This window comes from Sarcophilus harrisii, chromosome 3 (genome assembly GCF_902635505.1).
Source record: "Sarcophilus harrisii chromosome 3, mSarHar1.11, whole genome shotgun sequence".
NCBI classification, from domain to species: Eukaryota; Metazoa; Chordata; class Mammalia; order Dasyuromorphia; family Dasyuridae; genus Sarcophilus; species Sarcophilus harrisii.
In genome coordinates this window covers 542,382,095-542,402,436 of record NC_045428.1, presented here as the reverse complement: position 1 = coordinate 542,402,436, position 20,342 = coordinate 542,382,095, and the positions used below count along the sequence as shown (strand labels likewise).

The window sequence follows — 20,342 nt, the reverse complement described above, 5'->3', positions numbered from 1 at the left end:
CCTTAGATTTAGAATCCCTCCTGTCAAAGAGACAGCTTACAGAATAGAGCTGGTCTTGGAATTTAAAAAGACCTGGATTCAAATCCTATCTCTGATACTGATTAGTTTTACTTTGATCAAGTTGCTTAATTTTTCCAGTTCTCAGTTTCCTCATCTGTAAAATGGGAACAATAATAGAATCTCTGTTTATCACGCTATGAGCATCAAATGAGTTACCATGTATAACATTTGTTATTTAAATGTTAGCTGCTGTTATCATTCCTCCAACTGATCCTAGTTCTGCCCTCTGTTGTCAAACAGAATAAGATGGGCCAGCCAAACCTGAACAATATGCTTTATGGCTTGTCTGAGCCTCAGTTTCTGCATCTGCAAAATAGAGCTAATAGCACTTGCCAGATCTCCCAGGGTTATTATGCAGAACGTGTTCTGTGAATTGTAAAGTGCTGTCAAAATGGGAATCGTTATTATTTTCTGCTTGATGGATTGTCTGTGGCAGGAGTCCAGTGCTGGGCCAGCTTCCCTCTATTGCCCAGTCCCTTGGGAAGTCCTCCCCAACTAGTTGTCAACAGAACTTGGAACATGCATGTTGCTTTTAATATCGACTGAAGTAAAGCATCATTAGGGAATTCCATCTGTTAACAGACAAAAAGACCACAGCAAAATTCCAAGTTTGAGAGAGAGGCTTTTGAGACGTATTTTTAAAATTATGCCCATTGACATTCTTCTCCATGTGCATGCATAAGCAAGACTTGGCTAGAGATAGCTTGTTTGTTGTCTGTTGCTTTCTGCAACAGCTAAGAGAGAGAAGGGAAGGGAAGGGGGGGGGGGGAGTCAGCTCAGGGCAGGCCATTGCCACCAAATAGCATTGAACCTGCAGTGTGCTTTCATACACCTGGCCTCGGTAATTGACTTTATCCCAGACACCTGAGTGTGTATTATACATAAGCGTGTCTTCCATTAGTTTTTATGTATCATGGCTTCAGGTTAAGCTTTTATTCTCATTTTTTCATTGAGCTCTCCACAGTGAGTGACCCTATATGAGAAGGCAGGGCAGGGGAAACCAAGGTAATGATCATTAGCAACTATTTTATGAATTTGTAGATTGTCAGAGCTGGGAAGGACATGAGAACAGAGAAGGTCAGAGCTGGGAAGGATGTGAGAACAGAAAGGGTCAGAGCTGGGAGAGAATGTAGGACATTAAATGTCAGAGAGGGAAGGGACCTTAAAACAGAATGACAAATGAAAGGAACCTAAGGGTCATAGTGGTACAGTGGAGAGAGGGCTGACCTGGATTTGAATCCCACTTCAGATACTTAAGAGCTATATTTTCCTGGACAAGTAATCTAATCTCTCTCTGCCTCAGTTTCCTCATCTGTAAAATGGGAATAACAATAATAACATCTGACTACAGGCGTATCATGAGTTTTAGATGAGATATTATTTGTATAAATTGGTTTTACAAGCCTTAAAGTGCCATATCAATGTCACTTATTGTTAACACAGAATGTCAGAAGTTATAAGGGCCCTTGGAATACAGAAAAGAGATCTGGACCTTTAGGGACCATCTAGTGCATTAGATAATTTACAGATATGGAAACTGTTGTTCAAAGAAAATGTTCAAGCTCAGTCAAGAAACATTTAGTAAGCACCTAATATGTGTTAAGCACAGTGCTAAGTGTTGGAGAGAAAGTTGAAAGACAGTCTCAGATCTCTAGGAGTTCACATTTAAATGACAAAGACAAAAGAAGGAAGGGAGGGAAGGAGGGAAGTAGGAAAAGGAGGGAAGAAGAAAGACAGACAGAAAGAGAAACAGGGAGGGAGGAAGGAAAGTCACAGGAGTATATGACAGTGCTCTTAAAAGCATTAAGAAGGCCACAATAAAAGACCACAGATCCTGGAATGATATCTACAGACAATTAAAAGTAGGCCTACAGCCAAAAATATCATATCCAGCAAAATTATCCATAATATTGAATGAGGAAAAAAATGGACATTCAACAAACTTGCAGATTTTCAGGACTTTTTATCAACTAAACCTGAACTTAATAGAAAATTTAACCTAAGAGTCAATATTAAAAGCATTAAGAAGGGTACCTAGCCACAGGAGTGAGTTTCTTCAGGGGTGAAAGAACACATCTGGAAATACTTTTTTTGGCTCTTTCAAGAGAATTGGGGAGAAAACAGCTGGGGTTTGATCCCTAAACAGTCCTCAGGGGCTGGTTTCCCAAACCTGAGTCTTATATATCTACTAAGTTGTAATGGGAAGGAGAAAGACCCCTTCAACTTTTCTTCCACCTTTGTGATTCTCTAGACAAGAGCCAGGGGGGTTGGTTCCTTGCTACCCTTCGCAGCCCAGCTGGCCTCCTGCCAGAGTCAGTAGTATTCTACTTTCTTCTATCCCCCACTCCCCAATAGGGGGTTTTTGCTGTCCTAGGAACTTAGACATGGAAGTAGAGAAGAATTAGAACCTTGTGATAGGGATAAGGGGTGATTTCCTGTGAGATTTGTGGGCAAGAACAATGGAGCTCTAGGGCGAGATAGGAAGAGGTCCTTGTCTTCCTTCTACCCTGGTACTAAAGGAAAGGGCTTGGCAAGTGGATAGGACTTGGTATATAGTGATAGCTCCTTCCAATGCCCACAGAAATTTTCTTTAGCATCACTGTATGGAGAATTGAGCACAGAACTTGGAATCAGGAAGGCCTGTGTTTGAAGTCCACATAGCTACCAGCTACGTGACCCTAGACATGTCACTTAATTTGTCACCTCAGTTTCCACATCTATAAAATGGGGATTACAATAGTACCTATCTCAGAGGGATGTTGTGAGTAGCAAATGAGATAAGGTATATCATTTTTTGAAACCTTAAAGCACTATTTCAAATGCAGTTTATTATCATTAACCATCTTGACTTTTGGACTTGTTATTTTCATCTGAGAGGAAAGAAAACTCCCAATATGGAAACTCCCTCCACTGATCTCATCAGTTTATCTGTAATGTACAATCTTAAATTGTCCTGAGGGATCGAGTTTTGCTGATAGTCCCTCAGTTAGTATATGTCAAGAAAAGGACTCAAATCTACTCTTCCTGATTCCACAATCAGCTTTATAGGGCCCTTCTCTTCACTATATTACAGATATCATTAACCCTATTGTATAGATGAGGAAACTGAGACTCAGGGAGAATTAGTGATTTATGCAGGTCAGACATTTAAGGCCAGTGGTAGGTTTGAAATCCAGTTTTCTTTAGGGCCAGAAATCTTTCCATTATATGGTGTGGCCTGTCTTGAGATAAATGATAAACAGTCTCTCTCCCCAGGTTATTGGGAGATATGCAGATTAAATAGTATATACATAATTATATTGGGGCAGCTAGTTGGTACAGTGGATAGAGCACCAGCCCAGAAATCAGGAGGACTTTAGTTCAAATCTGGTCTGAGAGACTTAACACTTTCTAGCTGTGTGACCCACGGCAAGTCACTTAGCCCCAATTGTCTCAGCAATAAAATAAATAAATAAACAAACAAATGAATAAATAAGTAAATAAATGAATGAATGAATGGATGAATGAGTGAATAAATAAATAAGTCATGCATTAGCAGAATGAGGGAGGAGGAGCAACTAGATCAGTGGTCATCCCAGTGTGGGAATTCCTTTCACAGATGTAGATTGGTAATTTGTCTATAATTTACAACCTTAGAATTGGAATGGACCTTCGATGTTGTCCATTCTAAGCCCCTCACTTTACAGATTAGGAAATTTGAAAGAGCCTTGATATAGTGAACAGAGCCAGGAAACCCTGGGTTCAAATCTTGCCTCAGATATTTCGTAAGTGTGTGACCCTGAACAATTAGACTATAAGTTCTTTGAGGACAAGGATTGCCTTCTGCCTCTTTGTATCCACAGCACTTAAGCATATTACCAGCACATAATAAGTGCTAAGTAAATGTTTCTTGATTGATTGATTGGTTGATTGAATAATTCACTTGATTTCTCTATACCTCAGAGGTATATAAAATGTCTTTGTCTTTAAAATGAGATTAGACTCAACAACCTCCAAGTCTCTTTCTAGCTACAAGTATATACTTGGATAACTTAGTAGGCCGCAGAGCCAGGATCATCAGAGGCCTGGATTTCCACCCAGAACTTCCCGACTCTAAGGTCAGCTTTCTGTCCACTATGCCAATTTCTTTCTCCAAATGCCATAACTAATGTTACCCAACATGTATCATTGGCTTCTATGATATTATTTAAAAAAAAAAAAAACATACCCCAAAACCAAAACCAAAAAACTGGCCAAACCAGGGAAAATACCAACTAGTTGGAAATTCTGGACCTAGCAAAAGTCTGAATACCAGATTTTGGAATAAAGAGGACAAATAAATGGGAGGGAGGGCAAGAGCCTTGGCTATGGCCTGCTTCATTCCAGGACGATCCATCTCCAAGGTGAATACACTTCTCTAAGAATCTGGCCTGACTTTAGCCCCTCAGCAGTGGAAAGAGCATTTTTTTTCTATTGATCCTGAAAACAGTAACAGCTAGATTTTGGAAAGAGGAGATGGAGGAGGAAAGGGAGGGAGTCAAATCTTTTAGGATTGGGGAAAGAAGATTCCCACTTTCTTAAGGATTTTTAACCTCATAGTTCCCTGCTCAGACTCCTGCCAATACAAAGGCCTGGGTTCTCCCTCTTTCCACCATCCCATCTTTCACCATCTTTTTATCATGGTAAAAGAAGCAGCATATATGTATCGTGGGCTGAAAAGGACCTTAGAGGTCATCCAGTATATTCTATCTTTCTCATTTTACAGCAGAAGAAACTAAGGACCAGAGAAATTAAAAAACTTGGTTACAAAGGTGCCGAGTGGCAAAAGTCTAATTCAAACCCAGATCCTTCGGTTGGAAAGCTGGAATATTTTCCATCCTGTCTGTGGATGGTTAGGTTTCGTAATTTAATTTTGTAGTTTGATGTCTTTCTCCATGATAGGAAAAGAACTGTAGTAGAAGGATTTTTTAAAATTATGGCACAAGGGAAATAAGTATAAAGAAGAGGTCTTTTAAGAAATAGAAAACTATTAACTTTGTTTAGACTTCTAGAGCTCCATTTTGTAGTAAGAGTAAATTCCCCCATCCTTTGTGGTTTTCAAGAAGCTAGAGATGGTCATGATTTAATGAGGAATTGGCTTAAATTGTCTTGGAGGTCCTTCCAAATGTGAGATCAATGCTTTTTAGAGATTCCATTTCTCCTAATGAAATGGAGATTGGGAGGAAGAGAAAAAGCAATGAGAAGATACCAAATACACCTGTAAAATCAAACTTTTTTTTTTTTTTTTTTTTTTTTTGGAGGCAGTGCAGTGAAGTGACTTGCCCAGGTAGGAAGTATCTAAGAATGGATTTGAACTCAGGTCCTCCTGGCTCAGTGCTCTATCTACTGTACCATCTACTGCCCCTAAAGCTAGACTTGTTTAGGTGACCAAGTGTCTGGGCATGAGGGTAGCTGGATCGGAGAAGAGAAAAGTGTGATCCTTTCTGACTGACTGGTGAGATGGGAGGACAGTAATGTGAGAACTCCCTTTCCTATGATCTGTTATAGTTATTTTTGGGGGGAATAGGAGAGAGCACCACCTCTTGTTTAATTCAATCCCACAAGCATTCATTAGGCATTCAGAGCTATTACTGGGACTCTGTCCCAAGGCAGAGAAATTTGGAAAGCACTGACCCTATTTATGGTCCTCTGGCAGCCTAAAAACAATTAAGTTTAGCATCTAATTAACAAGAGTCTTTGCTTAACATAGAAAACTACCAGATGGTTTATTTACTTCTAATGACAGCACCCCAAGGGAGCTCTTCCCTACTCACCCTCCCCATTCCTCCCATGCTATCTAAGGACATTTCCCAGGGCTGGGAATGGAAAGGTAAATATAACATAGTCATTGCCCTCATCAAGCTTATGATCTAATACAGTGGTTCCCAAAATGTGGTCCAGAGAATTCTGGGAATCTCTGAAACCCTTCAGAGAGTCTACAAATTCAAAATTAGTTTTTATTTCTAATTTGGAAAATATCTAAATATAACCCACATAAACAAAAACTCTTTGGACAGAACCTCAATAATTTTCAGTAGTATAGTGATACTGAGAACAAACCTTTGAGGACCACTGATCTAATAGAGGGAATGTTACATTTACAGAAATAATTATGTAAAGAGCCTAATTACCAAGTCCCCATTACCATCACATGTTTAATCCCCAAAGAGTAAATACAGAGTTTAATCCAGCTCCATGAATAAGTGTTCTTTGAAGGTTTGTAATGTAAGATAGAGCATAATAAAGGACAAGGGAACATTTTGATAAAGTGCTTTAAAAACTTTCAGCTGAAGGGAAGAAATTTATAAGAGAAGCTACATGGAGGTAGCAACTGACCTACGTCTTGACAGAAGAAGGGAGTTTAATAAGCAAAGATGAAAAGGAAGATATAGTCTATTTAAAAGTTTAAAGATGAAAAAAGGATAAGATTGGGGCTTAATTGTAACACAAGCTTGCAGATAGCTGCTAGCCTGGAGAGAATTCCTGATAGTCTGGAGTGGGAGAGGGTGGAGGGGAAGATGGGGGTGGGGAGTTGGGGGGACAGAATATCAATTGAATTTACTTATTTCCCTTACAGGTATGGGGCTGGGAAGTTGGGTATGCTTCTCTTGCTGGAGAGAAGAGGGTTGTTGCAGTACCTTTTAAATATTGTTTGCCCTTTCTCTTCCCCTTCCCCTTTCCCTACAGTCAGCACAGAAGGAAGTCAGGCCTGTGCCAAGGGCTGTGAGCTGTGCTCGGAGGTCAATGGTTGCCTTAAGTGCTCCCCTAAACTCTTCATCCTGCTGGAGAGGAACGATATCCGGCAGGTTGGAATCTGCCTCCCATCCTGTCCGCCTGGATATTATGATGCTCGAAACCCTGATATGAACAAGTGTATCAGTGAGTAGGGTGGTGGGGGTGGATGGGTGGGGTGTCTCCAAGCCAAATCTGGTTAGCTTGAGTCTCTGGACATTTGGCTCCATAGCCTGATATTCCATGACTAGTCAACAGGAGCATGTCCCACCTTGGCTGTGAATCCTGGCTCTGCTACTTCCTACTTTTATTACTTTGAGCCACTTGACTCCCTGGACCTCAGTTTTTCCATCTGGAAAGTTCAGGTTTGAAATTATTGCTGTTTTTTAGTTGTGTCCACTCTTTGTGACCCCATGGACCATAGTGTCCATGGGATTTTCTTGGCAAAGATACTAAAGTGGCTTGCCATTTCTTTCTCCAGTAGATTAAAGCAAACATAAGTTAAGGGACTTGCCCAGAGTTAGAAATGTTCTAATATCTTTTCTTACTTTCTAGATTCTAAGGTCCAAATCTGGCGTTCTGTGCTCCATGTTCTCAAGCTCCTCTCACTTCTGACATTTTAAGTTCCAAGGTGGAGACTAGAGAACTACTTATTAGGAATGGTCATAATTTGATGAAGAGTTAGCTCAAATGATATTCTATGTTTTAAGATTTTTTTCCAGTTCTGATAATTTATGTTCTAAGGTCCCTTGAAGCCCTGATATTCTATTCTGAATTCCCCTGCAGTGCTAACATTGTTTTCTAAGGTTTTTCCCAACATTCACATTCTGAAGTCCCTCTCAACTCTAGAGCCTATGATCATGAGGCTCACTTCCCCTCTGGAAGAATATCTATGGATATACTATTAGAGATAGATGATACTAGATACTAAGCAAGCAAGAAAAAAAGAAATGATCATTTTTAAGTCTTGAATTTTTTTTTCTATCCCACTTTATGGAAATACTTATTTAAATTCTTAAATTCAGAATTAAAAATTTAAGAAAAACAGACAAAATCTAATCCAACAAGCATTTATTAAGTGTCTACTATATACTAAGAATTGGGGATATAAACACAGAATGAAAGTCAGCCCCTCCTCTCAAGAAACTTTACTGGTGAGTAGGGTAGGGACTATAGGCATGTGTGTTTAAAACTGTAGGGTTAGGCTTCCTCAGCAATGTCCCTGCTCCATCTTTTACTAATCTATAATCAGAACATACCTGAAATGTCTCATTCAATAATAAACAGATGGAGATTAATCCAGGTAAAAAGTGGCAGAATTAGGACTGGGTTCATTGAATCTTGTTGTTCATTTATTTCAGCCATGTCTGACTTCATGACCCCATTTGGGTTTTTCTTGGCAAAGATATTGAAATATTTTGCCATTTCCTTCTCCAATTCATTTTACAGATGAGGAAACAGGGAAACAGAGTTAAGTGATTTGTGCAGGTTTACCCAGCTCAGGCCAGATTTGAGCTCACAAAAATGAGTCTGCAATTCTAATGTCCAAATCCAATGCTTTACTCGCTCTGGTCCACTGTTCCAGGACAGGGATTGGTAAACAATGAGTAGTGTAGAGTTTTCCTTTCCCCATGGAAGGAAAGTGAGTTTGTGCATCTCTAATACCCAGAGCACTTGCCTGGCCCCTGTTTTCCTACTCTGGGGGTAGGAGGTGAAGGGGGGAGGACCTTGTCTCCCTGACCCTTCCGAGTCTCTCCTTCCCAAAGACTGAAATCCCCATCCCAACTGCCCCCTCCCTCTAATCCCCATCTTTTACCTTTTTATCTGTCTCCAAACATTCCTCCAGTCAGTCAGCAAGCACGTATGAAGCACTGACCATGGCATTGCCCAATTTCTCAGTTAGAAAGGGGACATTATTAGATTATAAGGCACAAGGTCATTAGTGTAATTAATGAAGTAGATAGAGAGCCACTCTCAGAGTCAGAAAGACCTGAATTCACATTCTATCTCTGACATATACTGGCTGTAGGATCCTGAGAAATTTAACTTCTCAATTCCTACTCAGCTCTCTAAGAAGGTAAGTTGCAGAAAAGGTCCTGATCTCCATTGGTAAAAGGCATTTCTTCACCCTACTTAATCTCTCTGAGAATAAGAACTACCTTTTGCTAGCAGTTGGCACTGTGCCTGGCACATAGTCAGTGCTTAATAAATGGAGGAATGCTTGATGGGGCAGTATGCATTTATAAGGCATGGAGAGACTTGGATTGACAGACTGCTCTGTTTCTCCCCACAGAATGCAAGATTGAGAGCTGTGAGGCTTGCTTCAGCCACAATTTTTGCACAAAATGTAAGGAGGGTTTATACCTTCACAAGGGCCGCTGTTACCCAGCCTGTCCTGAAGGTTCTTCAGCGGCCAACAGTACCATGGAATGCAGCAGTCCTGGTGAGAGGAGGGAAGCTCCAGCACTAATCGTGTGGGGATAGAATCTAGAAGCCTGCATCCAGAGATCGTAGCTCTGGCCCAATGGGCTCCGAAGATGGGGAAAAGGGGTGTGGGAAAGTAAAGAGGGCCTTATTTCACAGGGTGTCAGGAGCCAGGATCTATGCTTTTCTTAATTTTATCCCTGTCCTTGTCTGTAGCACAATGTGAAATGAGTGAGTGGTCCCCATGGGGGCCGTGCTCCAAGAAGAAGAAGCTCTGTGGTTTCCGGAGGGGTTCAGAAGAACGGACACGCCTTGTGCTACAGGCTCCCTCTGGAGACCGTTCTGTCTGTCCCAGCACTAAGGAGACTAGGAGGTGTACAGTGCAGAGGATTCCATGTCCTGATGGTGAGCTTCTGCCCCCCAAATTCCCTTCTATTCCCTAAGATCCCTCTCTATTCCATTCCCCATGATCCCCCTCTATTTCCCCAAGATCTTCCTCTGCTCCCCAAGATCACTTTCTATTCCCCAAGCACCTCCTCTATTTCACCAAAATTCTTCTCTAAATTCAAGATCCTCCTCTATTTCCTTAATATCCTCATCTACTTCCCCAAGATCCCCAACTATTTCCCCAAGATTCCCTCTGTTCCCAAATATCTTCTTCAATTTCTTCAAGATTTCATTCTATTTCCCAAGATCTCCTTCTGTTCCCCAAGAACCTCCTCTATTTCATCAACATTCTTCTCTATCCCCAAGATCTGCCTCTATTTTCCTAATATTCCCTTCTACTTCTCCTAAATGCCCATCTATTTCCCTAAAATCCCTTCTATTCCCCAAGATCCTCTACTTCCCCAAGACCTCCCTCTACTCCCCAAGATTTCCCTCTATTCTCCCTAATCCCCCTCTATTCTCCAAGATCTCCCTCTCTTCCATGGCCCCCGCCCTTCCCAGTTCTCTATTTGGGGCTCTCAGGCTCTCTTCAGAGGGAGCCAAATCCTCTTGTGTGCTCCTGACCATCATGACTAGTTCTGGAAACATTGTACATGCTTTCTCTGCTGCTTCAATCTCCTGGTGCATCGTTCGTCCAGTAACTTTTTATGAAAGTTTACACATTATTTGTATGTAGAGCATTTTAAGGTAGAACCCATGATCCATCATTAGCCAGTGGTTACACTGCATACAAGCCTGCTCTCTATACTCAACCTCAGTTTCCTCCTTCCTTTTCACACCTCTGCATTGCTATAGACAACCCCCCTTCCATGAAACACCCCTTCTCTACATCTGTGCTTGTTTATTTGGTTCTTCTTTGCCTCCTCCATACAAGGCATTGGGGAAAAGATGGTGTTTAGATAAGACACGATCCCTGCCCTCAGGAAGCCTACAGTCAAGTACCCAGAAAACAGTAATACACAGGGTTTCATCATAAATACATTAGAAAAGTGCAAACAAACCAATAAAGTATTTATTAAACTCCTACTATGTGTCAGGTGCCAGGGATACAGTGACAAAAATGAATGAGCCTTTGTTTTCAAGGAGCTTATTTTCTATTGGAGGAAACAACATGCATTGTCGCTTTTCAGGTGTTTCAGTTGTGTGTGGCTCTTTATAACCCATTTGGAGTTTTTTTTGGGGGGGGGCAGAGAGACTGGAGTGGTTTGCTATCTCCTCATTTAACAGATGAGGAAACTGAGGCAAACAAGGTTAAATGACTTGCCATGGGCCACACTGCTAGTAAATATTTGAGCTTGGATTTGAACTCGGGTCCCTTTTACTACAGATGCTCTGTCCACTCTGCCACCCAAATGCCAGCCCCATGCGCATATGTAAATATATGTAAAGGATACAAAATGATTGGGAAGTGAGGGGAAAGTGCTAGTTGCTAGGGGATCAAGAAGGATCTCATGGAAAAGGCAGAACTTGAGGCAAGTCTCTTGAAAGAGAATTCTAAGAGGCAAGATAAGAAAGGATTACATTCTAAGTATGAGGACAACCAATACAAAGACTTGGAAATTTAAAAAGGGGTGCCATATAATAACCTGGCTATGAAAAATAATAGCCAGATTTGCATCTATTTATAGCTAGGTGATAGTACATAGAATGTTGGACTCAGAGGCAAAAAGATGAGTTCAAATCCTGATAAATCAGACACTTACCAGCTATATGACTTTGAACAATTCACCTAACCTTCCTCAGCCTCAGTTTCCTCAGTTGTAAAATGGGGATAATAATAGCACTTATTGTTTTGAGATGAAATTCCATGGAGAAAGTGCTTTATGGGCTTAAAGCACTATATAAATGTTATTACTGTTACTTATGTAGATTTTAATACTTTTCAGAATGCTTTACACATGGAATGGTAGACAAACATTTCCTCTAGGGTTAAGGAAGAAAAGGTGGCATGAAAATCCTGCAAAACTTATATAATCTCCATGAGTGCAGTATTTCTTGTCCTCTCTCCCAATCCCTAGTCCTTTTGACAAGTCCCCCAAACTTATGCATGAGGATCCATGAAGAAGTGGATTTGATGCAGGGCTCAAAAGGTGACAGTGAGGAATGATGACTCCAACCCAGGACCCTGGGCTTCTGGAAAAGGGAAACTTTCATCTAGAAGTCTGAGCCATTGTTCTGATAAGGATATATTCAAATGTGTGGTTGGAGAGTTGGGATGAGAAAGGGTGGTGGAGGGGAGGAGTTTCATCATTTGAAGGACCTGGAGATGTTTATTTAGCCTCGGGAAGAGAGGACAGAGGGAGATGTAATGACCATCTTAAAGCATCTGAATGTCTGTCAACTGAGAGATTAGACTTGTTTTCTTTAGCTCTAGAAGACTGAAATAGGAAGGAAGGAGGGGAGGGAAGGAATGGAGGGAAGGAGAGAGAGAGGAAGGAAGGAAGGAAGGAAGGAAGGAAAGAAGAAGGGAGGAAAAGGGGAAGAAGAAAGGAAGGGAGGGAGGAAGAAAGAAAGGAAGAAAAGAAATGAGGGAAGGAGAGAGGGAAAGAAGGAAAGGAGGGAAAAAAGGAAGAAAACAAAAAGAAAAGAAGGAAAAGAGAGAAGTAGAACTTAAATGTCTATGTGCCAGGCATTATTCTATGTGCTTTACGAATACTATCTCATTTGATACAACCATCTTGAAAGGTGGGTGTTATTATTATCCCGATTACACAGCTGAAGAAACAGGAAGACAAGTTTGTGACTTGCCCAGTGTCACACTGCTAGTGTCTGAGTCCAGATTTTAACTCATCTTCCTAACACCAGGCCTACGATTGTGGTAGAAACTTCAAAGAGATGGATTTTGATTCACTGTGAAGGAATCTTCCAACAATTGTAATTGTGCAAAGGTAGAATGGATTGTTTCTGTAGTTAGTTAGTCCCTCAGCCCTGGAAATATTCAAACAAAAGTTGGATGACCACTGATTGAGGATATCGTACAGAGAATTCTTTTACAGGGATGGGCTAGACTAGATGGCTACTAATGGGTCTTCTGCATTTAAAAAATGTGTAATTCTTTGGGTTTTCCTGGAGCTGTAGGGAAATTATGTCACACAATGAAAGCTCAAAGAGGATCAAAGGAATTGGGAAGTGAAGACTTAGGGGGAGAACATGGCTGCTGCATCTATGAATCTGAAGGGCTGTCATGGGGAAGAAAGATTATTTTGTACTTAGCCCCAGAACTAGGAGCAATAGGTGGGAGTTTCTGGGAGGCAGATTTGGGCTCAAGTCAAGAAGACATTCCTAAGGGTTGGAGCTCTCCCAGGATGGAAGGGGCTGCCTCGGTAGATCTTCAGACTAAGCCTGAATGACCACTTGTCAAGAGGCCATAGAAAGAATTCTTCTTTAAGTCTAAGTTGGAGCAGAGGTCCTCTGAGGTTCCTTCCAGCTCTGAAATTTTGTGATTCTGCGACCCTGGACTAGCTGGAGGCCAGATCATTCCTGGAACGGAGACACTTTATGTCTTCATGTTTCTTCCTGGGCCTGGCTGGAAAGCCAGCTTCTTCTGGGCTGGGGAGCCCAGATGGGCCGCTGGCCTGTGGGCCCTCTGCTTCTCATTCTCTGAGCCCAGGGGGAGGACCTGGCCCAAGCCAAAGCAGGCTCTCCCTGCCAGACCCTTAGGCCGCATGTGGACACTGCAGATTGCCCCATCGGGGAGCATTACTAATATGTTTAGATCCGTGTTATGCTAAGGAACAAGAGAGATGGTGTAGTGGATTTACAGAAAAAGAAGGGAGAACAAGGAGTTTCTGAAACCATTTGAGAGTCTCAGTATTCGATGGGGGCAGTGGATAGAGCACAGTGCTGGAGTCAGGAAGATGAGTTCAAATTTGACCTCAGGCACTTACTAGCTGTGTGAGCCTGTCACCCTTTTGCCTTAGTTTCCTCATCTGTAAAATGAGCTGGAGAAAGAAAAGGAAAGCAGTTTCTTCTGCCAAGAAAACCCCAGGTGCGTGGCAAAGAGTTGGATAGGATCAGAATGACTGAGCCCAAGAATACAAAGCACATGTCCCCTTCACACTTCCACATTGCAGGCAGACTGGCTTTCTTGCTGTTCCCTATGTACATCCCTCCATCTCCTGTGCTGGCGACAGAGGGGCATGTAAATACAAAGAATAAAGCAATCCTGACTTCCAAAGTGTTCATATTCTAAAGAGGCAAAACTACTAGGATGTATGTAATTATATACCGAATAAAGAGAATAAATGCAAAGTTTCTTTAAAGTGTAGTTTGGGAGGAAGGAAATAAGCATTTATTAAGTACTTGCTACATATTGTGCTAAATACTTCCATGTATTATCTCATAACAGCCATGGGAGGTAGATGAAATTATTATCCCCATTACAGCTTAGAATGACTAAGAGAAATTGCCCGGGGTCACACAGTCTCTGAGCCCAACTGTGAATTTGGGTCTTCCCAACTCCAGATCCAGCACACTATCTACTGGGCCACCTAACTTCCTCAAAAGAGGTGGGAGGTACCAGGAGGCAAGGAAATCAATAAAAACTTCATGTAGAAGGTGGTTCGTGAATTATCCAGAGAGAAACAGAAACACAGACTAACAAAGACAAATAGAAAGACAGAAAGAGAAACAGACAAGTGAGAGAAGGTATTTCAGGTATGGGGAATAATTAATGCAAAGTCACAGAGAGAAAAGATGGAATGCTATGGGTGAGGGAGAGAAGGAAGGTCAGCTTGACTGGATGGGACAATTCAGGAGGAGGTATAATGTGCCATGGAGCTAGAAAGAACCCATGCCTGGAATGTTCTCCCTCTTTTACCTCCACTTTTCAGATTCACTATTTCTCTTTAAATTCTCTGCTCAAATTTTCTTATTTATCAAAGAAAGATGTTTTCATCTTTCTAGGTGCTATTGCCCCCTTCCTACTGCAGTTGTTGAAATAATGTTGTATAAATTTTGTATATACTTTTATGTACCCAGCAGTCAAGTCACCCTGGTTAATACGTAAGTATTTACTGTATGCCAGGGATTATACCAGGCTCCTTGAAGGAAAAGACATTTTTGTTTGTCCTCTGAGCACTTTTTTTAGTGCCTAGGACATAAGATACTTAATAATAATAATAAATTATATATTATATTATGAAACATATATTATAATAATATATATAAATAATAATAATAATTAATAATAAACAACAATTGTTGAATAAATAAAAGCTGAAAGGATATTTACTTAGACCAGATGTGCTGGAGCCAGCTCTGGCCAGCTAATTGCTAGCTAGACTTTGAGTTGAAGCATTAGATTTTAGACTAATCTCTTGTTTTGTTTGCTGTCCTGACTCGATGGGGAAAGTGTTAGCCACGCAGATTACACTTTTAAAAGTGTCCTGTATACTTTATTTTTGGAATCCTGTGACCACTCCACACAACGTGAGGCCGTAAGCTGTCCAACAGTAGAAGCTCTTCTTCAGACCAGTCTAAAAGATGCTTCCTTGCACGACTCTTCCCCCGGTCCCCTTTAGACTACAGACTCACCCTTCCGATGCTTAGAGATAACACATGTTCCTCCCTTCTCTCAGCTTCATCCTGGAGCTAGTGGGAGGCTGTCCAGACCAGAGTCCTGAGCCGTATCGCTGGCCTGGACAGGGCCTTTGGGTAATCTTTCTGAATGTTCTGATTCTAGGGCAGAAGAGGCGGAAGAACGGGCAGGGCCGAAGGGAGAATGCCAATGGGAATCAGAGCAGGAAAGAAAGCAAGGACACCCGCCCGGGCTCTCCTCGAAGGCGGAAGGGACCGCAGCCACCGCAGCCTCGAGGGACAGAAGGCCCCCTCCCGCCTGCTGCTTAGGGCTGATGCCAGCCCGGGGCCTGGACGCTGCTATGTATAGGAGAGCTTTACCGGACTGGAGTTCTGCTGCAGGGCGTCCTCCTCCACATGTGCCCGGGCACACGAGACAGGGGGACCCAGCTAGAAAAGACAGACAATCCCACGGGCCCATAGCGTGTCCAAACCCAGCTGGGAAGGCAGGCGGGAGCTCGTTCAGACACCCCAGTCTGTGCAGAGAGAGCTCACAAGTGTCTGCAGGAAGGCTCGCCATGCACACCTGTGCCCAGGGAGGCGTGGGCAGGCACGGGAGGGCACAGCCCCCCACCCACAAGCACGCAGATAGGCCCCTAAATACATACATGTACCACATGCCTCGGACTACGTGTGCACCCACTTACATACTAGCAGGCTGGAGCAGGGAAAGCTTCCAGTCCCTTGGCCACATGCAGAGGGAGGCCCCCTCAGCTCTGGGCAGAAGCAGGGCTGAGAACACTCGCTTGAGAAGGTCCCTTGAAAGCAATTAAAATTTTTCATTTTTGGAGAACGTTCCCCAGCGGTGGGACCTCTGTCAACCAGGCTGAAGTGTGCAGATGGCAGTGTTGGCGGAAGAGACAGACAGGGCTGGCTGGGCCTGACTGCCAGGTGGAAGCCCAGGCTCCCTAGAGGCTGGCTTAACAAAGGCTCACCTTCTCTCTCTCCTGTCCCATGTTTCTGGATGTAAGACTTTCTCTTGGAAGAATCTATGTTAAATGTCCATGGTATGATGTCAGGGGAGACCAGCCCCTGAAAACTGCTTAAAAATTTATTTCAAATTAAAAAATGAAAACTACCAGCCATAGTCCTCAAGGGTAAGGAGAGGGGTGGGGCAGGGTTGGGTATGGGGAGCAAGGTTAACCTGCAAGAGACACAGCCAGACCTCAGGAGTTTGGGGCAGATTCTTAAAGAAGAAAAGAAAAAAAAAGAATCATGTTGAAATTGGGACGGCAGTAGCTAGCCCTCTTAAGAACCCCTTAAGAACTATAATAATTCATATTTATATAGTTTAATGTTTATAAACTTCTTTACATTCATTATCGCATTTGAATCTCAATAATGCTGAGTACTGTAGATATTCTCACCCCCCCATTTTAGATAAGGAAACGGAGGCTTAAAGAGTTACACAACTTATCCATAGTCACATAAACAATAAGTATAGGAGGCAAGATTTTAACCAAAGTCTTCTTTTCCTTAAGTCCAGTATACTACACACTATGTCATGCTATCTATCCTGGGAGAAAAAAATGTTATTTGCGTTTGGTTCTCAAATAGGACCATGACTTCAGAGAGATGATGTCATGATATGTAAGTGAATTGGATTTAAGTGAGGGAGGGCTGTATAAAGTCACCGGCTTCATTTTCTCCTCTGGAAAAAGGGAAGAGGACTTGAAATGAGCTACGATGGAAAAGTTCTTGATTATGAAAATCCTAGAAAGTGAGGATGGGAAGGGACCTCAGCCTCTAGTTGAACCCATAGGTGAATAGGTTTCCCCATTAAGAGACAGCTGGGTGTATAGTAGATAGGATCAGATGAGATAATAGTTATAAAGCACCTGGTAGCTGGCACTTAATAAATGCATATTTCTTCCCTCCCTCAAACCCTGAATCTGGTCAGAAAGATCTGAGTTCAAATGTGACCTCATTCATTCTGAGTTGCCGAGACCCTAAGGATCCTTGGCAAGACATTTATCGTGTCTGCCTCAATTTCCTCAACTGCAAAATGGGAATAAAAATGGTACCTACCTTCTAGGATTGTTGTGAAGTTCAGACAAGTGTTTAACATAGCACCTGGCACCTAGTGGGTATTTCACAAAATAAATGTTTCCTTCTTTCTTTCCACTATAATAACCTTAGACGGGATCATCCAGCCTCTCCTGGAAGATTTCTAGAGCTTAGAACCTCACTACTCCCAAGGCATCCCATTCCACTTTTGTTCAGCTCAGTTCATTAAGAAGTTTTCCCTTCCACAGAGACAAAGTTGTTCTCTCCATGACTTCTCCACATTGGTCCCTTCTTGTTTTGCTTTACTAGAGGTTTTCCTTCCCCAAGTCTTCCCTTTGATAAACAGTTCAGAGAATTGGAAAGAATCTCAGCGGGCATCTATTCCAGCCCTTAAGTAAAATATATGATCCCCTAACACTTCTCCACCTCCAGTTCTAGAGCTAAGAAAAAGTGCAAATGATTTGCCCAAGTTCACACAGTAAGTATCAGAGGTATGATTTAGACCAGTCATCTGAATCCAGAGCCAGTGTACACCATTCTCCCTCCAACCATTCCTAACATATCCAGCTTCTCCTTGAAAACCTCCAGTGATGAGAAGCTCCTTCTCTCTACCAAGAGAACTCATTCATACCATTTTGGACAATTATTATTAACACTTAGATCTTTCAACCAATTCTTGTATGGCAAGGCTTGGAGCCCCCTTGAATGCAGAATAAGTAGGGGCCAGAAAGGTGGTAAAAATCTTCAAGATCCTCGTTATGAAGCTTGGTGCAGCATGTTCTGCTGAAGGCAAGTATATGAAAGAAATAAGAATTTCAACTTTATCCTAAATTTTCTACCTTCTGTACATCTTCACTCTATAAGCCTGATGGTTCCTAACTAGAATTTGGAGTGTACGCTAGAACCTAGTCTGGTCTATCCATAGGCAACTTGAGAGGTGACTACAAGGGAAACTAAATTAGGTGCTACTGGCACTCAAGTCAGGAAGATTTAAGTTCAAATCCAAGCCCACATAGTTTTCAGTTGTGCCTGAGTAAGTCACTTCATCTCTATGTGCCTTGGTTTCCTCATATGATAAATGGAGATAATAACATCTACTTCCTAGGGTTGTTACAAGGATCAAATCAGATAATAATTGCAAAGAATTTTGCAAAACGTTTATATATATAATTAACTACATATAAATATTAGCTATATGTTAATGCTAGTTATATATAAGGTAATTGATATTATTACTAAATATTCATCATAGAACAGCTAGATGGCACAGTAAATAGAATGCTGGGCTCATCTTGCTAATGAGCTCATCCTCAAACCCAATGTCCTGATGAACTCATCATCCAGTGTTCAAATCTGGTCTCAGACATTTAATAGTTGCCAGACAAAACCCTGTTTTCTTCAGTTTTTTCATCTGTCAAATGAGCTGGAAAAGGAAATAGCAAACCACTCCAGTATCTTTGACAAGGACACCCCAAATAGTCCCACATAGGGTCAAGAAGAGTTGGATATGACCGAAATAATTGAAAAAACTACAACATTATTCATCAAATACTCACAGTAGATAGAGATCCTTGTCCCAGCTCTACTATTAATTTACTGTATGACTGAACTCTGAGCCACTATTTCCTCATCTGTAAGTGAAGGCTTTGGGCTTCAAGGACTTGGCAAGGAAATAGTTCAGGTGAAAAAAAAAATCTGGAAATTTTAGCGGGCAACAAACTCAATATTAGTCAACAGAGAACCATGTTAACAACAACAACAACAAACATACATACAGCCAGGAATGGTGTTCAGAGCCAAGGTGCTGATGGTTCAACTGTAATCTCCTTCAATCAGACTCCCATATAATGTATTGGATCAATTCAGAAGTTACATTTTCAGAATGATATTAATAAATAGGAGCTTGTCTGGAGGAAGATGATTACTAGGATGATAGACATACAGGACTTTGACTTGTAAGATCAAGTGAAAGAACCAAGACTATTTAGTTTGCACAGCATAAGGTCTGAGGAGTGATACTAGCTGTTGTGGCAATTAAAAGGTTCAAGAGAAATAGTTTCTGGGTAATTTAATAATTCTATTTAAAATTTATTTAATAAAATATATTTTATTAAAATAAAATTTACTAGTAAAAGATGGCCATTTGATCATCTCTTTTAGACCAAAGAGACAATCATGGTGGTGGGCTCACAATCCCTTTCTAAAAGGAAGTGTTCTACAGGATAGGAATCCATCCTGATTGCTAAGAGTTAATGAGAGAAGGAATATTATAATGAGCGGCTGAGAGTGACATCATGTCATTCTTAGAGTGACTATATACCTAGACCATCCAGACCACCTTCGGAATTGAGCAATTCAGACAAAAGGGTCTGTCTCCACCCAAACTTGATTGAATGGAATTCACCTTAGGCTAAAGATTCCTTACAAGGTTGGGTTGGGTCAGATAGAAAAGGTTAATTCAAACTTCAGAGACTGAGGTCTTGGAAAATAGAAAAAGGGAGAACTCCATAATCTCCACAAATCATGTTATTAATAATCACTTCTCTCACTGTCTTCAAATATTTTGTGTTATATTTGTTCTTCTTAGCCCCAAAGGGCCAAACTAGAACTGTGTAAATTCAGATTTGAACTATTTGCAAGCATAATATTAAAAATTATTAGTTGATCTGAGAGGTTGGTGCACTCTTCTACCTTTCCTCCATGAGGGATTCACACATGTGGTCAGACTGAGTTTAATCCTGCTCTAACCTGGATTTTAGTGAGAAGATTTAAACTTTTCTCACATTCTTGGAGTTTTCACTCTCCTCCCTCACCTAAGACCCCTGGGGGAATATTATTTAAGGATTAAGTTTGACTGCTGTCTGGAGTATCCCCCCAAAAAGAGGAATAGAAAAATACTCAGTGTACCATATGAATCAGGTATGGAAAGGTATTTATTTCCAATATACAAAAAGAATGCTAAACACAAAACACTCAAGTACATTATGATTAAACAAAACAAAACAAAACAAGATTTAATAACTTAATGTATAAGTACTGGTCTACTTTTCTAAGAATTTGAAAGTTTAACCTCATTA

The 20,342-nt window shown here is 41.3% G+C and overlaps 1 protein-coding gene across 1 annotated transcript in view; it reads left to right on the top strand.

Annotated features, from left to right (window-relative positions):
* RSPO1 (R-spondin 1) overlaps positions 1-18,315 on the top strand; it is a 29,116-nt gene extending 10,801 nt beyond the window's left edge. The window contains exons 3-6 of the mRNA XM_003765373.4: positions 6,766-6,957; positions 9,104-9,253; positions 9,451-9,639; positions 15,365-18,315. Of these exons, the coding sequence (XP_003765421.1) occupies positions 6,766-6,957; positions 9,104-9,253; positions 9,451-9,639; positions 15,365-15,528 (695 nt within the window). The 3' untranslated portion in view covers positions 15,529-18,315. The remainder of the gene's footprint in view (positions 1-6,765; positions 6,958-9,103; positions 9,254-9,450; positions 9,640-15,364) is intronic.
* The last annotated feature ends 2,027 nt before the right edge of the window (positions 18,316-20,342 follow it).